The 24428-nt window shown below is 35.6% G+C and overlaps 1 protein-coding gene across 1 annotated transcript in view; it reads right to left on the reverse strand.

The window, feature by feature from the left end:
- The window catches only part of NMNAT2 (nicotinamide nucleotide adenylyltransferase 2), a 260278-nt gene that overhangs the window by 45763 nt on the left and 190087 nt on the right, over window positions 1-24428 (reverse strand). Inside the window, exon 3 of the mRNA XM_074222211.1 lies at window positions 282-370. Within this exon, the coding sequence (XP_074078312.1) occupies window positions 282-370 (89 nt within the window). The remainder of the gene's footprint in view (window positions 1-281; window positions 371-24428) is intronic.

Consider the following 24428-nt stretch of genomic DNA (forward strand, 5'->3'; position numbering starts at 1 on the left):
TTGCCTCAGGTTTGGAAGTCACCCCAACTTCTGCTCACCAGGTGCACTGGGCCCTCTTCTAATTAGGACTGACTCAGCTCGGCACCATGGAGTTGATGCCTCATCTGCTTTCTCCCAGCTGCTGGCTCCATTACCCTCTCAATCAGGTTTTACTACTATTCAAAGCTGAGGACTGGAATGGGAGTTCCCATGTTTTTACTCTTCACTAAAGTTTAATTATTGTGCCAGCTTTTCTGTTAGGGGCAGAGCAAGAAAAACAGGCCAAAGGAGATAGAACCCACCTGTTTTCCATAGGAGTCGTGGACAGGAGAAACAATTCCACCAATCACAATAAATCTTCCAGTCTTGTGCAAATAATCCCTGGCTCTTTCTAAAAAAGAGAAAAGGTGATTGCAATGGAAAGAAATGCTTTTGGTTTGTTAGAGTTATAGTTTCCCGATTTTAAACATAATATTAAAAATGTTGGATACATTTGATACAAGTGATAATACTAATTCCAGCACTTTACTGATTATTGATGATTCAAAAAAGGTTAAGGATCAAGGCTTCTAGTTCCCCAAGCAAAGGTATTTGGAGCCAAGAATGATTGAAGACATCTTTAAGGTATTCCATTATGGGAATGGGCAGCTTGGTGGCACAGTGGAAAGAAGGCAAGGCCTGAAATCAAGAAGACCTGAGTTCAAATTCAGCCTCAGAAACTTATTAGCTGGTGGTCCTGTTTGTCTTAGCTTTCTCAACTGTAAAATGAACTGGAGAAGGAAATGGCAAACAACTCTAGTATTTCTGCCAAGAAAACACCAAATGGGATCATGAAGAGTTGGATATGACTGAGCAACAAGAAAATTTTGGAAACATGTTACAGCTCAGAGGAAATTTAATACAAGCATCTATTTTAAAATTATTAGTCTATATTATTGGAAACTATCTTATTGTTTAAATTCCTATATAACCAAGTGACAAAAAAGTCCTCCTTAAGCATGTAAGAGATGTTGAGTGCTCACCATTAAATTACACAAATGAGAAAACTCACCAAAAATAACACATTAAGGATTTTCTATGTAATTGAAGGTAGTTTATAGGCAAAAAGGAAAACCCCTATTTTCATAGTTTGGTTAAAAAAAATTAAAAGATATCTTGAAATTTCCCAAAGTAAATGTAATCTTCTCTTCAATTTCTCCTTCAACTCAAAATCAATTTATTATCTATCTGCAATGCCCAGCTATGTACTGGTTGATGGAATCTATTGTTATCCAAGGTCTGATACTATCCACAACTCTACTTAGCTGAATTGTTAAATTCAGAATTTTAAAAAAGAAATCAAATTAAAAAGAAAAAGGAAATAAAGGACACTTCTCAGGTTCACTTTAGGTTCCAAAGTAAAAGTTGAATACTTCCTAGAATTATGACAAACTTACATGAAATATTTTGTCCCAGAGCTCTGATATTCATTGAGAGCATACTTCCTCTCTGGGTAACATGCTTTCACATTTCCTGACAACCATCTTTCCTTTGCCTCCAAAAGCATAAGACACATCCCCAAAGTCATAAGCCCCCCTTTCCCACCAACTTCAGAGGCAGGGACACCTAGAGGGTGGGCTGCTCCTGCCAAGTGCTGATGCTTCCATAGTACACCTGTTCTCTGACAACCTTATTGTCCCCATTCTCTCTACTCTCTTCCCCTAAATAAATTTACTCCAGTCACAATTCTGACTGACTTAGGACTCTGGTCCTTCCCAAGTCTTTTATGACAAGTACTCTTTACAAATCGAGGGAATTTCACAGACCTCAAAGAATAATAGAAATTCAGAGTTTGAATGGATCTCATAGGTCATCAAATTCATCTTACTTTTGAACAGGAATCTCACAATCTCTTTAAAAAGTAACTAATCAGGGTGGCTAGGTGGCGCAGTGGATAGAGCACCAGCCCTGGAGTCAGGAGTACCTGAGTTCAAATGTGACCTCAGACATTTAATTATTACCTAGCTGTGTGGCTTTGGGCAAGCCACTTAACCCCATTTGCCTCACAAAAACCTTAAAAAAAAAGTGACTACTAAGCCTTTTCTCAGAAACCTGTAGCGATGGGGAACTCACCCCCTCTAGAGGTCTATGCAAGCTTCTAAATTATATCAAAGCATACCCAGAAAATTTTCCCTTTTCCTGCAAAAAAGATTTTCCTTCTCTATTTCCTTACCAAAGTGAAAAAACTAAAAGAGAAAGATGGCAAATCTCTGATTTCTTAAAAAAGAAAGATGCAGATCCTATTCCTTGACCTTTATGAATAAAATCATGGTTTCCCAGGGACAAGGTCCAGTGTGCCAGAAAGGAATGAAATCAGAGTATTGGCTGGAAAGTTAGGGAAACTCCAAAACATACATACAAATAAGGATGATACATATTAGTATAAAGTGGAAGCTTTGGCTTTGGCTTTGGTCTTTAAGATAGGCAGAAAGTGACAGAAAAGTAGCCAAAAAAATGGGGGGAAAAATGACAAGACTAGAGAAATAGACTGAATCAAATATCATGAACTGTTGTTGCTCTGTCATGTCCAACTCTTTGTGTAGACTTATGTAGACTATGGAGTTTTCTTGGCAAAGATAATATAATGGTGTACCATTTCCTTCTCCAGTGAATTGTGGAAAATAGGATCAAGTGACTTGCCTCAAGGTCACACAACTAGTAAGTGCTTGAAGCTGGATGTGCACTCATCTTCCTGACTTTAGACCCAGTGCTATGTCCACTAAGCCATCTAATTGCCTCAAACATGAAATATAATGGGGATAAACAGGAAATCGATGACATAAATGAGAGAAGGGAGAGAAATATCTAGATAGAAGTTGATTTGAAAAAGGATCTAGAGGTTTCACTGGACTATAGTGAGTCAATAGTGTGACACAGCAGTGGGAAAAAGTAATTCAATCTTGGGATGCATCAAAAGGTGGAGGTGATCATCTTACTGTATTCTGCCTTAGTCAGACCACACTTAGAGTATTGTTTTCAGGGACGAGTACCATATTTTCCTAAGGGCATCAAGAAGTTGGAAGCATCCAGAAATGAGAAAACAGGATGATGGATATCACATTTGCTGTTGTTTGTCCTTCAGTCTCAAAGAAGACAATGATATCAGGAAGGTGATGCCGGATGGATTTAAGTGAGGGAGGACTATGCGGTCATCAGCCTCAGTTTCTTCTCCAGAGCCATCTGGGTTCAATGCCCAGGTATGGATCAAGATGACTAGAGATGGCCCTGGAATCAGTTGAAGGAACTGAGTATGTCTAGACTAGAGAAGACATGATGTAGGTAAAGCATCAAAGTGATATGCAAGTATTTTGAAGGCATGTCACGAAACAAAAATTCCATTTGACCCAGAAACTAAAAGCAGTGAATAGAAAATGCAAAGAGGCAAATTTAAACTTTTTAAAGGAGTTTATTTATCCCAAAGTGGCTGGCCTGCCTTGGGAGGCAATGATTTGTCCCTCACTGGGGATCTTTAAACAAAGGATGAACTTGTGGTCTATGATGTGGGACTGACTCTTTTATAACATAAATTGAACCAGAAGACCACTGAAAGTCTTTTTGATTCTGAAATGCTATGATTCTGGTTACCCATCAAGCCTGGCTGAACAAACTGTGGCATGTCAGTGCAGTAGAATATTGATGCTCTGGAAGAAAAGATGAATATGAAGAATTCAGAAAAAACAGAGGAATACTGGTATACAGAGCAAAATAATCAGATCTATATACTCATTAATTATAAAAATATAAGTGAAAACAGCACTAAACCGTAACCAACTCAGATTGAATGGAATGACCTTTCTTGGTCTGGAAAAGCAGATGATGAAATGCATCTTTCTCTATTCTTCCTAGAGAGGCGTGGGATTGCAAGCCTGGAATGTGGTATATGATGTCAGACAATTGTTTTGTTGGTTAGTTTGGTTTAATTATTTTTCTTTGTTGCCAGGAAGGGTTCAGTGGTGACAAGAGAGGTATGTATGTGTGTATGGGGGGGTGGGGGGAGACAGAGTTAATACAGGGAAATGACTGGAATCAAAAATTTAAAAAAACTGGGTCATTTATTGTTTATTTGCTTCACATCCTCTTTGAAGAAATTCCAACTGCATGAGTCTAAAGGGGGGGGATTACTTTTTATATGTGTTATACAAAGTGGGGTCAATGGTTTATTTGCTAGTCAAGAAGGATCTTGGGATTATTTCTAGGCATTCCTTCCCCCCTGCCATAAGTAACTGAGCTTTGGGTATTTTGGGGGGCAGTGCAGGATCATGAAAGTGCCCCACCAACATTTCTCTATGATTCTAATCATAGCTCTCATTTCTATAGCATTTCTATAGCATTCTATAGCATACAAAGCCCTTTGGGTGTAGCTCTTGCAGGACTTGGAGTATCCTGAAAGTAGAGGCTTCCTAGGAAATTTCCAGAAGTCATCTTGGAAGCCTTGGGATGTCAGGGGTTGCCTTTGTGGTTCTGCTTGGGGATAGGGAATGAGGTTGGTTTAAATTAAAGAGGATGCCAGGGTCTTTTTCATGGTTGTCAAGTCTAGAGTGGAGGAGCCAACTCAATTCATTTTTTTCTTAATGTTCACTTCTGAGTCACTTTCTGGGTGGTCTAACCACTTTATTCCTCTCCTCTTAATGAATAGGACCCCAGGGCCCTCAACTGAGCTGCAATGATTTGCCCAAGCTATTCCTCAGGCTCTGGGCAGATATTCAAACTCACACTTCAGGAAGGACTGTGGATCCAAGGAAATGTAGCTTCCTGTCAATCTGTGCAAGGATATGGTCAGTACAGCCTGCCTCCGGATGAGAGAACACCAAGGGGCTGTCCATTAATAAAAATGCACAAGACAGACATACCCTGTCTGCCTCCTGGCAAGACTGTGAGCTTGGCTGACGTGTGTAATCAGCTCTCTCCTTCTGTGGTTGGCATACCAGTGCTAACTCAATTTTTTCTTTTCAGTGAGAATTAAGAATGACCCCTTCCAAGTCCATTCTCTGCTGGTGTTTCATTCTCTCCTTGATTTCATTATTTGTGGAAAATGGTCAGGTTTAGATTTGCAAACATTCTAAATTATAGGGAAATTAAACCCTGGAAAATTAAAGGAAGGAACACAGCAGCTAAAGAGATTTAACAAGTCTGGGCAAGATAAATTCAGCCAATTGGGGTTAGAGTGGAGAAATCCTCATGATTTTCTCACCAGGCTGAGCATTCATTTATTTATTCATTCATTCATTTTTCAGCAAATCTTATTGTGGCCAATATGTTCAAAGTTCTTGCTAGATATTATAGAGGAAAATGATACTAAGGAGAGGAACTGAATCTGAGATTTCCTTCTTTCAGAGAATTCTGGGATGAAGAAACTCCCTCTATCAAAGCCAATTGATACCTTCTCTAGGACTCAGATGCTATGAGAATTACCTAAGGCAGGGTCATAAGATCAAGATGTGTCAGAGGTAAGATTTGAATCCAGGTCTCCATCTGAACTGAGGCAAGTTCAGGATCTGTTGTACTACTCTGACATTTCTCCATGATGCTACTATGCCTCACAATTACGATACTAATCATTGCCAAGTCTGCTTTGGAATCCATGAACACATTTTTATTTCATAAATTATTCAAACAAGAAATAATGGGGAGGAGGAAATAAAAAAGTCACTGAGTAACAATTAACTTTGGTATTAAAACAAAAGGAATTTTTGAAACTTAAAAGAATTAAAAAAGGTGGAGAAAGGGGAAAATAGTTCAATGCTTGCAATATTTCTCCTGACTTAAAAAAATTCACAGTCATTACAAATCACACATATGATGTGTTTTTTGCAAATACATTCACATATGGTACATAATGTAACATGTACAATATTTATGCAAAGTAAATTCATATACCTTTCATTGCTTGATGCCGATCCTCCCCAGGATGTTCTATTCTACCCTGTCCCAGCAACTCCTCCACTCCATATAGGTGACATCTTCACCCATTATCAAAAGTGCATCATATTATTTAATTCCTTGGTCAAAATAGCCCAGGCACAACTTTCTGCCATCTCTGAATACTCTCTTATTTATGGCTGAAAAGTTGTTTTTAAACACATTCACTAGTAGTTAAAGTTTTGTACCTATGGATTCTGAGGGCTATTGGAGTCAGGAAGGAGGGTTATGTTGAAGGAAAAAGAGAAGACTGGGGAATATTTCTTCATAAAGTTGAAGGTTATTCTGATTGAACCAAGAAGACAGAAGTAGCTAGGATCCGTAGATTAAAAAATAGCACTGGGATTTGTTGCTTGCTAGTTGTATGATATACAAGTCATTGCCATTTCCTGAGGAATCATTTTATTATTTATCAAATAAAAGTGGTTGGATTAGATAATCTCTAAAGGTTCCTTCTTGCTGAAAATAAATGATTAAATTAATAAATTAAATGACCTTCCACCATAAGTCTTTTCCAATACCACTTCTAATCCATTCCTAGAGTCTTCCCTATGAAATGATCTTTAATCTACTTTGAAAGAATCTTGGGGGGAAAAAAGGATGAAAAGGGGCACCTAGGTGGCACAGTGGAGTCAGGGGGACCTGAGTTCAAATCCAGCCTCAGACACTTAATAATTACCTAGCTGCGTGACCTTGATCAAGTCACTTAACCCCGTTGCCTTGCAAAAAAAAAAGAAGAAAGTATCTTAGGGCATCTAGGTTGTACAATAGATAGAGCACTGACCCTGGAGTCAGTAGGACTTGAGTTCAAATCCAGCCTCAGACACATAATACTTAGCTTATGACCTTGGACAAGTCACTCAACCCCATTTCCTTGCAAAAGCCAAAACAAAAGTATCTTAAATATAAAAATTATTGCATGTAGTCTCTTCAATTAGAATGTAAGCTCCCTGTGGGCAGGGGTCATTATTTTGTCTTTCTTTGTAGCCTCCAGTCTTTTAATAGTGTCTGATATAAGGGAAATAAAATGCTTAGTGACCATTTCTTGATGGCCACACTAGACCAGGTGTGGTGGGTACAGTGAACTCAGCACAAATCTAACTCTTTGGATGATGGATTTGTTGACTCATCCTCATGGGTGCCAGACAACATCTTCATCACTATTATCCTTGCTTCCCATCAACAGAACACATGATCAGATTTTCCCATAGGGACATCCCAATTATACCTTCCTTCACATGACCCTCTTCCTAATATAGGACTGACTTGAATTAGGATTTCCTTTATGGGGGTTTGCAAAACAGTCTCTTAAAGATAAGGAATAGATGGGTCATGATTGCCTTCTGGGTGTAAAATTGACTGAACTGGTTAGGAATTATATTATATATTTCCAATTTATGAGGACCAACTGAGCTATCCCCACCCCCAGCCCCAGTCCCACCCAACTCTCTTTACTTTTAGTCCTTTCAAAGCATTACCTGTCACAAGACCACCCTCTTTATGCTAGAGTCCTTGAATTCCCCAGAAACAGAAAGAAACATCTTCTGAATTTTCTCTCAGTTGTCCCCCTGCTGCTAACAGTAACACCAAACGCAATTAGGAAGGGGGAAAGAAAGAGTAGCACATCAATTCTCTCATTATTGTGGATCACATTTGCTATCACCTGTCCCTAGCTTGAGAGAATTTGGCTTTCTTTGTCTTAGCAGCTGCGGGATGATTTATGACCTTCAGTTACAAAACTGTCACTTTTGACAGACCTTTCACAGAACAGGAAAGGAGGAAAATCAATCAGAATGACTTTCTCCGGGAAAAATGTCTCTCCCTTTCCCCCTCCCAATGGACCTTAGCCCTCCACAGAGCTTATCCATTGTGACAAGAAGATTTGCTATTTCAAGTTCCAGAATATTGAAATGGTTAAAAAAAATAGCATAAATTTTTTTTCCTCAGAGACTCATTAAATATTTGAATTGATCATTTTAGAAGCCAACAAACTGTAACAAAGTTTGAATAAGTAAGTGGGTAGCTGGATGGATGATTAGATGTAGGATGGGGTGATTGAAGGGACAGCATGCTAAAAAAAAAATCTGCTATAGCTACCTTGCCTTATAGAATGAGTGCCAGTCTCAGGTGGTAGATTTACTTTCATTTTACATGCCTTATTTAGAAGCTCATTAGTTTGGTTTTTTTTTAATCCTCCTTTTAAGCTAAAGTTCATCACAACATGTCTATCCCCAAAAGACAAAGAAGCCTCTACATTTCTCAAACATTTTATTAAGATACCTTTTTTTTTAGGTTTTTGTAAGGCAAATGGGGTTAAGTGGCTTGCCCAAGGCCACACAGCTAGGTAATTATTAAGTGTCTGAGACCGGATTTGAACCCAGGTACTCCTGACTCCAGGGCCGGTGCTTTATCCACTGCGCCACCTAGCCTCCCCTTATCAAACATTTTATAAGCATCATTTTTTCTGGCAGCAAAAAACATGGATACAAAATGAGTATCCATTGAATGGGAATGGCCAAAAAAAACTATGATACATGAATATAAAATAGAGATAATAAATATGAGGAATTCAGAAAAGCAAGGTGATTTGAATGAATTAATATAGAACAGAAAAAATGAAATCTACATCCACAATAAAGGAAGTCTTTAAGTCAATAAATATTTATTAAAATCTTACTATATGCTCCAGTAATTATAATGGTCAGTCTTGTTCCTGGAGAACAAACACTGAAATGTGATTCTCTTCTTTTAATAGAGAGGTAGGGGTCTATGAGTACAGAATCTTTGACATGCTGTCAACAACAGTTACCATATGTTTGCTTAATTTTCTTTGTTATAAGGAAGGCTCACTGATTTTTTGGTGAGTTGGGATGGAAAATGGAAAATTTATCAGGAAATGACTTGTAAACAAAAAGCATCAATAAAACTGATTTAAACAAAGTTCATATCAGACATTTCTAAGAGAGAGAGGTTCCAATTTTTTAATATGACATATGTACATACATATATCTAGACATGTATCTATATATATGTATGAATATCTATCTGGAAACAGGAAATAGCCCCATGTATCTGTGCATAGATGCATGTAAGAATATAAGAAACTCAGCACCGGCCCTGGAGTCAGGAGTACCTGAGTTCAAATCCGGTCTCAGACACTTAATAATTACCCAGCTGTGTGGCCTTGGGCAAGCCACTTAGCTCCATTGCCTTGCAAAAACTAAAAAACAAAACAAAACAAAAAAGAATATAAGAAACTCAATTTTTGTAGGGAGATGGCATAGTAATATAATGATGGTAACTCTGGCTTTGTTTCTGATGGTTATTTTTCTTTTAAAGACTGTCCAATGACAGTCTTTATTGCTTTATTGCTTGCCCTAGTTCTTTCTTCTCTGGACATTTTTTTTGCCCTCCAAGAGTCCATGGAAATATCCTAATGGAACCCCACAGGGTCTCCCAGAGCAAAATGGCTATTATGTTCCTCTAGATAATTTGAGTGGAAGGAAAAGAGGATGATCCACTATGGAAACAGAACAGAGAGTTAAATTGCCAAAAGAATTACAACTTGACTCATTTCAGACTGTGATATAAATATTGGAAAGGTTGATTTAAAAAATAATCTTATTTTCAATTTACTAATCTCTCTTTAAGGACCCGCAACTAAATGACAACAAACTTTTCAAGGACATGGTAGAAACTGAACATATCACTTCAAGTTGCAAAAATTTAACACATATCTAATACCCAGAAAGACATGATTGTAGGGCCAGGTAAAACACCATAAGCTTACTATCCTCTATAAGTGCAGAGGCAATGAATCCCCATTCCGGACCTCAACATCCTCTTGAGAATTCACCAGTTGAATCCCAATAAAAACTAGAGTATTTTCACAGATATAAGTATTACCAATGATCATTCCACAAAAGAGAACTGACCTACAAAAATGTAAGAATATTTTTCTAGATGCTATTATGCGAAATGGTCATCCTCCAAACTACATGGGAAGAAAAACTTTAAAAATATGGAGACCTAATGGAAGAAACAATAATATATGGGAATAGGAATAAGTACTGTCACAATCTTATACCCCAAGATGCTTTCAGTGAATGTATAGAAAATGGGCTTGCATCTCAACTCTTTTATTTAGACATAAAAATTAATCATTGTATTGCACTGCACAGCAGTTTACCAAATACAAAACATAGAATAAGATAGTGTCTTATGCCTAGATGATAATATCTAGTGATACTTCAATATTTTCAAAGTATTATAACACATATCACATCAAATACATACATTATTATTATTATTATTATTATTATTATTATTATTATTATTATCTCCAAATTGCAGCTGAAGAAACTGAGGTAAGTGATTTTCCCATGGTGACATAGCCAACAAATTGCAGGAGTAGGATTTGAACCCAGGATTTCTTATCCTGTGCTCTTTTCATTGCACTGTACTTTCTGAAACAAAACCAGCGACACATACTTCTCTGAGAAAATAACATAGACACTGTTCAAATTAAGGCACTTATCCTATTCTAGGCAAACTCACAACTTTTTGGAGGAGGGGAAGGTTAATGATTTAGATGGGGAAGCAATCTGCAGTTTGTCAGAATTCTGTTTTGCTAGCACTTTATGATCACCTATTGTCATTCCTCAAGCCTTAATTGTCCCTTCCATACCCATATTATGCCCGCCTTCCTCCTTATTGGTGAATCCATATTTGGAGACTAAGTTTCTATAGTAATAAGTCAATCCTGGAGTTCTCTGTCTCTTCAGTAAGAGCCAGGTGAGAAATTCTCAGTAAATTTAGGAGAGATAAAGGAGGACAGTTAGGTGAATGCCAATTTGTTTCAAAATGACAACTGAGGGGATGGAGCCAAGATGGTAGAGTAAAGGCAGAAAATCCCAGAAGCTCTCCCCCAGAACACTCCAAATGCCTTTAAATAATTATTCTCAAATTCTAGAGTGGCAGAACCCACAGAAATACTGAATGAAACAATTTTCTGGCCCAAGACAGCTTGGAAGAGCCACAGGAAGGTTCTGTTACACCAGGGATTAAAAGGGTTCACTGTGCAGCCCAGGTGACACCAGAGTGAACCAGCTGCAGCCATCTTAAAACAATCCAAGGGGCACCTGGGTCCATGGCAAAGGCGGGGGCAGCTTCCAGACCACTCAGCCCAGAGATTGCCAAGGACAACCTGGAAGGTCAGTGGGAAAACTTTGCCATAACAAAATTAGAGTGGAGCCCAGTCCAGCACAGACCTCAGTGTAGACCCTAGCACAGACCTGGCCTCAGGGGCCCAGGATCAGGCCTGGGGAGTCACCCAGCAGTTGCCTCCAGAGTGCTCAGTCCACAGATGGAAAGGAGGTTGGGGACAACTGCAGAGGTCTCTCCACTATCCCGGGGTTAGGACTCTGTTGATTTGCCCATGCTCAGATACAGGTTGTAGTCCATAACCCCATACCACCACAGGGGAGCAGGAACCCTCCTCATGGTTCCAGGGCAGAGGGAAGTTCTTGTGCTCATGCACAGACCAGAACACAGGTCAGGAGAGCTGTCAGAGATTCTCATAAGACCTTGGAGAAATTGAGGTTCTTCGGGGTGTGGGGGGTGTCCCTGAAAACAACTTCAAAAACCCTCAAAAGCTTGAGACAGTATATCCTCCACCCTGGTAGCAGAACTCCATCTTAACAGAGTTGAAATCAGGTCATAGGCTGGGGAAATGAGCAAATAGCAGAAGAAGAAAAAAATCTAACCATAGACAATTACTTTGGTCCATTAGAAGATCAAAACACACAGTCAGAAGATTACAAAGTCACAGTTTCTGTATCCAAAACCTCCAAGAAAAATAGGAATTCTCAGGCTATAGAGAAGCTCAAAAAAGATTTTGAAAATCAAGGGAGTTAGAGGAAAAATTAGGAAGAGAAATGAAAGTGATATGGGAAAATCATGAAAACTGAGTCAGCAACTTGGTGAAGAAGATGCAAAAAATACTGAAGAAAATAACATCTTAAAAACCAGTTTAGGTCAAATGGAAAAAGCGTTCCAAAAGGTCGATGAGGCAAAAAAAAAATCCTTAAAGCAGAATTGGTCAGATGGAAAAGGAGATAACACTCTGAAGAAAATAATTCCTTCAAATTTAGAATGGAGCTAAGGGAAGCTGATGACTTTGTGAGAAATTAAGAAATAATAAAACAAAACCAAAAAAATAAAAGCTAGAAGAAAATGTAAAATATCTCATTAGAAAAACAACTGACCTGGAAAACAGATTCAGGAAAGAAAAATTTAAAATTATTGGGCTACCTGAAAATCATGACCAGAAAAAGTGCCTTGACTTTTGAAGAAATTCTCTGGGGAAATTTCCCTGATGTTCTAGAAGCAGAGTGTAAAACAGAAATTGAGGAAATCCACTGATAATCTCCTACAAGAAATCCCAAAATAAAAAACTCCCAGGAATGTTATAGCCAAATTTCAAAATTCCCAAGTCAAGGAGAAAATATTATAAGCATCCAGAAAGAGACAAAACAAATATTGTAAGGCTATAATCAGTATAAGACAAGATTTAGCAGTGTATACATGATATTCCAGAAGGCAAAAGAGCTTGGATTACAACCAAGAATCAACTACCCAGCAAAACTGAACATCTCTTTCAGGGGAAAAGATGGACATTCAATGAAATAGGAGACTTTCAAATTTTCCTGTTAAAGTGACCAGAGCTGAAGTGAACTCATCCAACCTTTATGGAGAGCAATTTGGAATTATGCCCAAAGGGCAACAAAAAATGTGAATACCCTTTGATCCAGCAATACCACTACTGGGTTTATACCCTGAAGAGATGATGAAAAAGGGTAAAAACATCACTTGTACAAAAATATTCATAGCATCCCTATTTGTAGTGGCAAAGAATTGGAAATTAAGTGAATGTACTTCAATTGGGGAATGGCTTAACAAACTGTGGCATATGTATGTCATGGAACACTATTGTTCTATTAGAAACCAGGAGGGATGGGAATTCAGGGAAGCCTGGAAGGATTTGCATGAACTGATGCTGAGTGAGATGAGCAGAACCAGAAAAAAAAATGTACACCCTAACAGCAACATGGGGATGATGATCAACCTTGATGGACTTACTCATTCCATCAGTGCAACAACCAGGGACAATTTTGCAATGGAGAATACCATCTGTATCCAGAGAAAGAACTGTTGAGTTTGAACAAAGACCAAGAACTATTACCTTTAATTTAGAATAAAAACTGATATCTTATTGTCTGATATTGCTATGTCTTATACTTTATGTTTCTTCCTTAAGGATATGATTTCTCTCCCATCACATTCAACTTAGATCAATGTATACCATGAAAACAATGTAAAGACTAACAGGCTGCCTTCTGTGATGGGGGGGGAAAGCAAGAATGGGAGGGGGGGGAATTGTAAAACTCAAAATAAATAAAATCTTTCTAAAAAAACAAATGACCAGAGCTGAAAGAAAGTTTGACCTTCAAGTACAGAACTCAAATGAAGCATAGAGAGGGTGGACTGGAAGGGAAAATCATGAGGGATTTAATGATGCTGAACTGCTTGTTTTCCTGCTTGGGAAGATGATACTGATAATACTCATATGAGCCTTCTCATTTATTAGAGCAGTTAGAAGCAGCACATATATATATATATATATATATATATATATATATATATATATATATATAACATATAATATATATATCATATAATATATACTATATATAGACAAAGCACAGGAGGGAGATGAATATGAATATATAATATATTATAAAAATGGAGTTAATGGACAAGAAAGGAATGTACTGGGAGAAAAGGAAAGGAGAGTTGTAATGGGCTAAGATATTTCACATAAATGAGGCAAGAAAAAGCTTTTGCAATGGAGTGGAAGGTGGGGAAGGTGAGGGGGAATGAGGGAGTCTACATTCTCATCAGAAATGACTCAGAGAGGAAAAAACATTACATTCAATAGGGTATAGAAATCTGTCTTACCCTAGAGGAAAATAGGAGTGAAAATGAATGGGAGAAAGGAGGAGGGGGGATAAATGATAGAAGAGAGGGAAGATTGTGGGAGAGGGTAGTCAGATACAACACACTTCTGAGGAGGGACAGGGTAAAAGGAGAGAAAGAATAGAATACATGGAGGTAGGGAAGAATAGGATGGAGGGAAAAACAGCTACCAATACTGTGTGAAAAAAATATTGAAGCAATTTCTCTGAATGATAAAGAATGCCTTAACCCCATTGCCTTGAAAAATCTAAAAAAAAAAGAGAGAGAATGCAACCCATCCCAGAGACAGAGATGATGGTGTCTGAATTCAGACTAAAGCACACTTCCCCCACCCCACTTTAATTTTCTTGAAGTTTCTCTTTCTTTGCATGTGTGTGTGTGTGTGTAGGAGGTATTATGTTTACTTTTACAACAAGACTATTGTAGTAATGAGAAAAAAAATAAAAAGATTAAGAAAAAAAAACTACCACTGAGTTGGGAAGGGTATATACATGATAGGAAAAAATTTGAATTCAGGAAATGTCAGCTTTGTCCCCCACTTTGTGGTATTGATTGAGCTAGGGTATAAGGTGAACACATTTGTATTGTGATAAATGAAACTGTTTCAAGTAATTTCATTTATCTTCAGGAATCAATCAGAGTTGATGCTGACATATCTATCTTATGGACTCCTGTCTGTCTCATTGTAAAGTCTCCTTTTGCTGAATTGACATAATATAATAATCAGAAAAGTCATCAGTATCTCAATGATGATTCTGAGGACTCAGGCTCAAATACTCAGGCCCAATACTTACATATGCACTTTAACTTGAGAGGTAAATAAGGTGGGAACACAAGGCTTTACCCCAAAAATGTAAAATTAGAGGATACCATTATGATTATTTGGTTCCTCCCCTACTCACCTAACTCGAGATGGTCTTTTTAAAGGGGATATTTACTTTACCTTTAGTAGTGAAGAAACTTCCTACTGTTCTGAGGAAGCTCCCTTCTTTTGGGTTCCCATCTCAGTACTTTCTACCCTACCCTAACACAAATAAATATTGTGCTATATATGACTAACTGGTCCTCCTAACTATCTTGATATTAGGAACAAAATTTGCTGATCATGGCTCTGGAATTCATATAAAACCTACTCTCTTTTACCTATTTTAACAGAAGAGAATAGTACCAAGAAAAGACAATGCTGGAAAGATGGTATTGGGAAAAGTTAATCTGGAGGAGGGCATGTGGGTTGGTTGAAAGTATTTCTAGGATGGGGCAGCTAGGTGGCGCAGTGGATAGAGCACTGGCCTTGGAATCAGGAGTACCTGAGTTCAAATCCAACCTCAGACACTTAATAATTACCTAGCCATGTGGCCTTGGGCAAGCCACATTGCCTTGAAAAATCTAAAAATAATAACATGTATTTATGAAGCTGAATCAGTGACTTGATGAGGGAAGCCTCAATGCAAATTTGATGAAATTAAAGAATATAAGGGATTGGTAATCTAGATAAAGAGATATAAGAAAGAGCTTGTCCCTTTCAGATTTTGACTTTGAAATCTGTGTTCATTTTCATGTAAAAGGAGCAGGATAGACAAAAAGAAGGTGCCAGTTGCAATTCTCTTTCCTTGATCCACATTCACAGACCAGGGCAAATGGGAATGAACTAGAGTTTAAAACCTAGAGTAGTCAATCTTGCTGTGAACTGAGCAGTATAAGTAGTTGGGGGAAAAAAGAACCCAGTATTTAGGACTGTGTACCCCCTGGAAACTGTGTCTATTGGTAGACTGGATTTGTCTATCTCCCCCATCTTGCAACAGAAGCACCTATCATCCCATGTAACAAAATCTAGCTGTCAAAAGAAATCTAGAGACTAGTGCCTGTTGCTGGTCCTAAAAAATAGGTTCTGATACTTTTTCTAAAAAGCCTATCAATACCTCAGGATTCAGTAAAATATGTTATGAAGGATAATCAGAGAATTTTAGAGTTAGAAGAATCACAGAGGTCAAGTTCAATTGCTACCCAAATCCTGATTCCCTTCAACAGCATCCCTAAGTGGTTTTAGATAGATGATTGCATTCAATTTTTTAGGTACTAAAGTCACTTTTTCTTTGTATCTTAATTTTGTTGTTTTCATTGTACAGGGATTTATATATTACATAATCAAATTATTATACATAATCCTCAATAATTTCTTCTATTTGTTTAGTAGATTTTGTATATAGTCTATATATATCTATATCTATATCTATAGCTATATCTATATCTATATATCTATATCTATATATATCTATATATCTATATTTCTATATATCTATATCTATATCTATCTATATATATCTATATCTATATCTATATCTATATCTATATCTATATCTATATCTATATCTATATCTATATCTATATATATATATATATATATATATATATATATATATATATATATATATATACTCTGCACCATGAGTACATAAGTTTCTTAAGAGAAAGGACTATTTTACCCCGGTCTTTACATCCCCAGTATTTATTATGGTGCTTTGGCCCATAGCATGCTCTCAACAAATGTTTACTGATTAATTAATAGTAACATTTTTTGATGACTTATCAGAGTTTAAAATCTGGAAAACCAAATTCATTTTCCTCAGTTTTTTTAAAAAGTGCCCTTTGACATTCTTGACAACTTACTTGGTAAATTTTGGAATTTTTAAATTTAGCTTTTATAAAGAAATCAAATGACATTTTTATTGATACTACATTAAACCTATAAATTCAATTTGGAAATTGTCTTTTTTTATTATCTTAATCTAAACTCATTCATAAACTTGAATATCCTTCAAGTTACTTTGCTCTCTTATATCTGTCATTTCAATTTTATAGATGTCTTTAAAAAGGGTAGTTTGTCTAAGCAAATTCATTCCTAAATATTTGATTTTATTGTGAATTGGATGTTCTATTAAATGAGATATTTTCTTGATATGCATTGAAAAATTATTAGTATATGGATGGTTTTGTGGATTTATTTTGTTTGGCATGATAGTTGAACCCTTGAGATAACAATTTTTGGTTGTGTTAACATTTTTATGTATACTATCACCTTCATGTATGGTATTTTGATTTTTTCCATTGTTTATCCCACAAAGATAGAAATTCTCAATCTGAAGTCCACGAACTTAAAAAAAAAGAAAGATAATTGTATTTCAATAATTGTCTCTTTGTATTTCATTTTATTTCACATACCTAAAAACATTTTTCTGAAAAGGAATCAAATTGCCAAAGGGGGTCCAATAACAGAAAAAAAAGTTTTCAATCTGTTATTCTAATACAAAATTGAAGAGCCTTTGCTCTAATATAATAGAGACAACTAGATGTCTCAGTGTACTGGTCTCAAATCAGGAAGTCCTGAATTCAATTTGATCTTAGACACTAGCTATATAACCCCAGCAAGTCACTTAAACCTCTCTTTGTCTCAGTTTCCTCAACTGTAAAATAAAGACCTTTCAGGGTTATTGTGAGGATCCAATGAGATGATATTTGTAAAGCATTTTGCAGACCTGAAAGCACTATTTAAATACCAGCTATTATTATAATTAATATATTTTCTGTATTAATAAAATTACTAACATTTCTAATTTATGACAAATAAATATAATCATCTTTGTTTCAAAGAAGTCTGAGAGAGACTTTTATCATGTTGTAGAAAAACTATTTTATTTCTTTCTCTCTTTGTTCATATTTTTAAAATTATAGATGAATTTTGATTTGCATTAAAAGCCTTTCCCTACATTTATTTATAAATATGATCATATGAATTTTTTAAAACCTTACCATAACAAATTCTTTTCATAGCTTTCCCTAATATTAAACCAGACTTGTATAATTGATAGAATTCTGTTTGGTTATGAAGACAATTTAAAAACCATATTGCTGTAATATATTAACTAGTGTTTGGTAGAATAGTTTTATATCCATATTGATTAGGGAAATCAATTTATAAGTTTCATTTTTTAGTGTTATCTTTGTAAATTTTCAAAATCAATAACAAAGCTTATCCTCATAAAAATTATTATAATAGTTCTCTGCTTTTTCTTGGAATTATATATGTAACTCTGGATTGTTTATTCTTGGAAACTTGACAAAATTTAGTCATTAACCTGTCTGGGCCAGTGTTTTAAGAAGGGCAATTAACAGAAGATTTGCTTTATTTTCTAATCCAAGATCAGTCTACTTACATTATTATACCTTACTGTGCTAATATTTGCCATTTATATTTTTGTAAATAATCAGTAATTTTGTTTAACTATTCTAATCAGCATATAATTATAAATAATATCCCTTGATGATATCCTTAATTTCTTTGTAATTATAGCTCCACATTTTTATTTCTAATTTTGGTAATTTGTGTTGTCTTTCCTTTTTTTGCCCCTTTGCTAATAGTTTATAAAGTTTATTGTCTTTCTCAAAAATCAGTGCTAGACTTTATTTATTAATTTAATTTCTTTTAAAGTTCTCAGCTCTATATAATTTGCTCAACTTTATTAGCTTTCTTTTTTTAATCTTTCTTTTGGTCTTTTTCTTTGTTTCTTAGTATCTTTAGCTGCAAATTAATTGAAGTTCTTTTTTACTCTCTCTTATTGCTGTCAGCACTAAATTGTTTGCTCTAAGAACAGTTTTGGCTTCAGCCTATAAATTGTGATATGTTCTATTAATATTATTTTTAACTTTAGCATTCTTGTGGGTTTTTCTGCTTTCTTTGTAAAGTGAATTATTTTAAATATATCTTTAAAAAAACTTACATGTGGGCGTGAAGAGGCTGTAACACATTACAAATGAGAAATTACTCAGAAGCATTAAAAAAGAATATCAAAAAAGAAATGTAAGACTGGGGGAAAAATAGATAGGCTGATCCATATATCAAGAATAGGAGATAACTGGACAGCCTGAGTATTCCGTTAAATTTGATGCAACGTCAGGGAAATTTAAGAAAAGAATTCAGCATTTTGGATGGAAACCCTGTTGCAAAATTATGGAAGGACATGAAAGGAGATTGTAAAGGATTAATAAACATGAATGGGTCCCATTCAGGAACATTAAATACCCACATTAAGGACATCATGAATCCATTGTAGTAGACTTATATCTTTTATTCATGTTGTTAATTTCTAAATTTATTATATCATGATCTAAAAATATAGTATGTTTAAATAGTGCCTTTTTTAAATTAATACTTCTTTGTTAGCAATGATATATTTAGTTTTATATTGTTCCACTCTGCTTGATAAGAATATGTATTTCTTCTTTCTTCCATTTAGTTAGCTACATGCAACTGCCATTTCTAACATTAAATGAGCAATTCAGATTTGGAATTTCTCTACTTTTGATCTTTTTATTTGTTGCCATTCTGAAAATGAAGTATTGAGATCTTTCATTATTATTTTGAAATGTTAATATTTCTCAAAACTATTAACTGTTAACTAATTTGGTAGATATAAAAATAATTGTTTTCATTATCTATTGTTTCTTCAGTGTCCACCTAATACCTTGCCTGCCTTTTGATATTTTCTGATATGAATTCACCTTTGTTTTGATATTTTTATTGCTTTGAACTTGTAGTTGTATGACATTTTAAAACTTCTTAATTTTAATGTCTAGATTCTTTTGCTTTGAGTTTGCTATAACCAACATTTGAGGGGATTTTTACAATTCCATTCTGATCCTTTTTATTTTAATAGGGGAGTTCATATTTACAGTTATAAATATAAAACTTGGTTTTTCTTTGTATATTTTTTCTCCTATTTTTATTCTTAATAGTGATAGTTGACATCTATATTCTGCTTTAGATACATTATTACATTTGGTTCTTATAAAACTTTATGAGGTAAAGTTAGCAAGTGCTCATACTGCTAGTAAGTATCAGAGACAAGATTTGAACATAGTTGTCTTTTAAATCCAAGGTGAGTATTTATTTATTCTACTGTCCAATACTATTTTTTAGTATGACCATTAGTCTACTATAATTGATCCATCTTGGTAGAAGGAATTTCCTCCCTTGGGATTCCCTACACAATAAAATTACAAGTCTAAAGCAAACAAAATATGCACATGAATATATACACTCATATATGGATATATATGTAAATGTGAATTTTGTATTTTTGTTAATCATACTTTAGATCTCAAAATTGTATTTGTATCTCAATTTTTCATTTAATTATAAACTTAAAATATAAAACCTCAGCTATAAAGAGTAGCAGATTTAAAGTAAGGACACATGCTGTTCATTTGTAGTTTCTCCTTTTCCTATATAGGTTTTTACTCATAAATATTTTGAGGTGTTGTTGACTTTTACCTTTGAATGATAACTTGAGATAATATGCTCAGATGTGCAGCATGAAAAAAAAATCTTACACCTAACTTTGGGCCTTTATGACTTGCCTGATTTTTTTCTCCATATTATTGATAAATATGAAGCATTTTATAGGGAATCCTTTTTTCTTTTTTTAAAACTTTAAGGATCTCTATTTGTCTTGATAATTTGAAAATGAAATACTAATATGTCTGAGATATTTATATTTCCTTTTCTTGACATACAGAGTCCTCTGACTTTTTTGTCCACTTGAGAAAATTCTCTTATTAGCTCTTCATGTGGAATATAATGTATCCCCTTTCCTTCTCCTTAGGAAAAATTAATATGTTTTGTATGTTCCAAGTCTATTACTTTGTACTATAATTGCTTTAGGAAATTATTGCAATCTTTTATTTCTGCATTGCCCTTATTTCCTAAAACTTTGATGAACCTACTATCTCAATTAGTTTATTTGCCCACTGTCTAGGATTTTAGAGGTAAATCGTTGTGTCATTAGCAAATAAGGATGATTTTGTCTTTATTTTGCCTATCTTTTTGCCTTTAAATTTTCTTGTCTTATTGGCATTACTAGAGTTCCTAGTATTATATCAGATAATAGCAGGGAGAGTGAACATCCTTATTTTGTTCCTCTATTTAATGAGAAAGCTTCTAATGTGTCCCCGTTGCTTATGATGATTGCTTTTGGCCATTTGTTGCTTTTTAAGATCCATTACTCTGGATGTGTTCTTCCATTTTGTTTTCATTATCCACTGATCTTTATTTGCCTCCATTTATTCTGCCTCTTGCTACTCCTTGTATGGTTTTAGATTATCTGTACTTAGAAATTATTCTGATTGTTACTTTATCGCATTCCACATTTTTTCTGACTAAGGAAGATTATTCCTATAATTTTTAAAGTCATATATTATCAATTTGCTTTATCCTTTCTAATTTCTTATCTCATTGATAGAAAGATTCAGTGTGCATCTCATAGGAATTTTATCCTCTGGATCTTCTATTTTATATAATTTATTGGTTAGGTTAACCTTTCCTTTATATTTGCTCATAAGCTAATAGATTTTTATTTTTGTCTTAGTTAATGGGATTTTTTCATTATTTCTTTATTTTTTTATTTCCTTCCTCCAAAACTATTCAGATGTAGATGCATGAAGAAATGGTTGAGGAAGGACCAGCTGGCAGGGCAGCAAGAACCTAGAGTTATCAAAATCAAAGCCTGAAGAAAAAAAACCTGACCATCTGGCTTCCGGGATAAAAATACCAACCTAGTCATTCAGATTCTGGCATTTGGCAAATATACTGAGGTTTCTTTCCTAGGTAGGAATAGGGCCTTAGCAATAGCGATTTCAAGGTGTCAGTGGCTGGGAGTGGGGGGTCTAACCTTTTGGAGCTAGGAGAGAGCCTCAGTCAAATTTCATGGCAAGGTCCTTCTGTCTGAGAGTTCAACCTCAACAGGACTCTTCATAGGTCTCTTGGGAAACTGTCTGTTCTCAGTGACAGAGAAGATGGGGGGTTGCAGAAGATTTCAATGAGAAGGGGACTTTTTGGATGATAGAAAACTCTGATTAGGCAGTTAAGGTTGACAGCAGGAACACATGTGTTAGGAATTTGGAATTAGAGGGTGAATAGAAATGAACCTAATAGAAATGGCAGAGTCTCTTCTGTCAGAGGCATCTAGGTGACTCAGGGGGTCTGGAATCAGGAAGATCTGTGCTCAGATCTGGTCTGCAGACACTTTACCTGGGCAAGTCATTAAACCTCTGTCTACTCCAGTTTCTTTAGCTGTAAAATGGGGATGATGATAATAATAGTACCTACCTCCCAAGGTTGTTATGAGGAACAAATGGGATATTATTTGTAAAGCTTCCAAAACATATTGCATTTAATAAATAAAAATTAAGTGTGTTTAATAAAATAAAACTTAATAAAAGAAATTTCCTTCCTTCCTCCCGTCCCTTGAGAATCTATGATTTCATTTATTTTTACCTTCCCAGCTTTTGGGGTTTTTTGGAGGCTATTATTGATGGATCTCATTAAAGTTGTCTCCTTTTTACTCTAATATCTTTCTGAAAATCTTTGTTTTTAATTGATGATTCCATGTCTTGCCTCTGATAGTTACTAGATATATGGCCATGGATAAGTCTGAGGATCAGACAAATCCCCAAAATTAAGAGTTATAGATGGATAGCCATCTGTCAGTGAAGGTGACTTCCACCCATAGGAAATGATACAAAAAAAAAAGTCTTTTCTTTCAGTTGTTCATTCTACAAAATCTTCTATCCCTGCCATATTCACTCGTCCCTAAAGGAATAGATTCATCCTTTTTCTCACTACTTTCTATCCCTGCTACATTCTTAAAAGAATAGGATGGATGTTGCATGAACTGTCAACATTCACCCTAAGTAGACTCAAAGCTCTGGACAGAGAATATCAAAGAAATGGACAGAGGGTTAGGAGACCTTTCCTACCCTAAAGGAGGAGAAAAGGCCCAAATTAGGCAAGAATGAAGACCTCTAATTAAAGCCTTCATTGCTTATCATGTGAGTTCCAAAGCCTTCTTAAGTTACTACCTTTCTTTTAAGCTCCAGGGGCTTAACCACAGTATTCTGTGACCTCTTAGTCAGCTTCCTTCAATACCCTCAAGTCTTAAACTGCCCTTGAAATCTTCTTACAAGCTGCAGCTGGTGCAGAACATGACCCGATCCATCTGCTTAGAGGCTTGCACCTGCAGCAGCCTCCCAGACCTTCCCTTCAGAGCCCTAACAGGAGGCTGCTTTCAGTATTATACCTTTATTAGACCCTTCATCTCAATTAAGCCCAGACCTTTTTTCAAATAATTCCGAATAACCTGTCTTGGGGTTATTTTGATCATTTTCTCTCCCTTGTTGACTTTCTAAGAAGACCAGTATGTGATTAAATTTAATAAGCTCTCAGAAAATACAATGGTTTCTTTCTGATTTGTCTCTCCTTTTCATTTTTTAAAATTTTCTTTTAATTTTACCCATTTCTGATTCTCTTCCCCTCTCCCTGCCCCTCCCTCCCAAGATTTCCCTTATAACAAAGATTACAGGAGGCAGCTAGGAGGTAGATAGAGCATTCATTGGACCTGGAGTCAGGAGGACCTGAGCTCAAATTTGACCTCAGACACTTAATAATTACCTAGCTATGTGACCTTAATCCTGTTGCCTTAAATAAATAAATTTAAAAAAAAAGATTACAAAAGAAAAAAAATTTAGTAGAACCATAGGTATATCACCCAAGACTCACTAAATATGCAATATTCCACATCATTTTACAGATGATAAAAGGACAAGGCTAAGCTATTTGCCCAAAGATGTAAGAAATCTACTTCATATGCAGTATTTGACATATCTTCTGATTACAGTATGTATATATTTCAGATATTATATTTTCAACTATACTAAGCTTAGTCATCATAAGTAAAAAACAGAGTTTGGTTGACATCATTCTACTGTTTTTAACTCCCGCTTTTTGGGGAGGTAATCAGGATTTAGTGACTTGCTCAGGGTCACAAATCAATAACTATCTGAGACCAGATTTGAACTCAGGTCCTCTCTGACTCCAGGGCCAGTACACTAGCTACTGCACTATCTTCCTGGCCTCCTTTTTTTAAACATGTAGACTAGAAGAAACATAGCAGAAGATGCAGGATGCTAAGCAGAGACATCAGTCAAAGGGCCAAGGATCAAGGTCAGAAACATCACATGAAAATGGGAATGGAAAGAGCAGAGGATTTGGAGTCTGGAACATGAGCTCAAAGAAAGTCAAATGTCCTTTCAGCAAAAACTCTAGGTAAGCAAAAGATGACCTAGCCTCAGCTGATGACTCCCACTGAAAGGCTCTGTAAACCTGAAAATTCTATTAGAAGATGAATTGTTATTTCTGGAAATATGCAAAGTTTTAGGGTCACAAAATAACCTGGAAAAATTCTTAGAACTTGTTATGATGGAATAGGTCCAGTCTTAGTTATATTGTTGTTTAGTTGTTTCTGACTCTTCATGACCCCATTTGGGGTTTGGCAAAAAAAAACCCCAAAACTGGCATGGTTTATCATTTTCTTCTCTAGCTCATTTTGAAGATGAGGAAACTA

Source organism: Macrotis lagotis, chromosome 2 (genome assembly GCF_037893015.1).
Source record: "Macrotis lagotis isolate mMagLag1 chromosome 2, bilby.v1.9.chrom.fasta, whole genome shotgun sequence".
Classification (NCBI taxonomy): domain Eukaryota; kingdom Metazoa; phylum Chordata; class Mammalia; order Peramelemorphia; family Peramelidae; genus Macrotis; species Macrotis lagotis.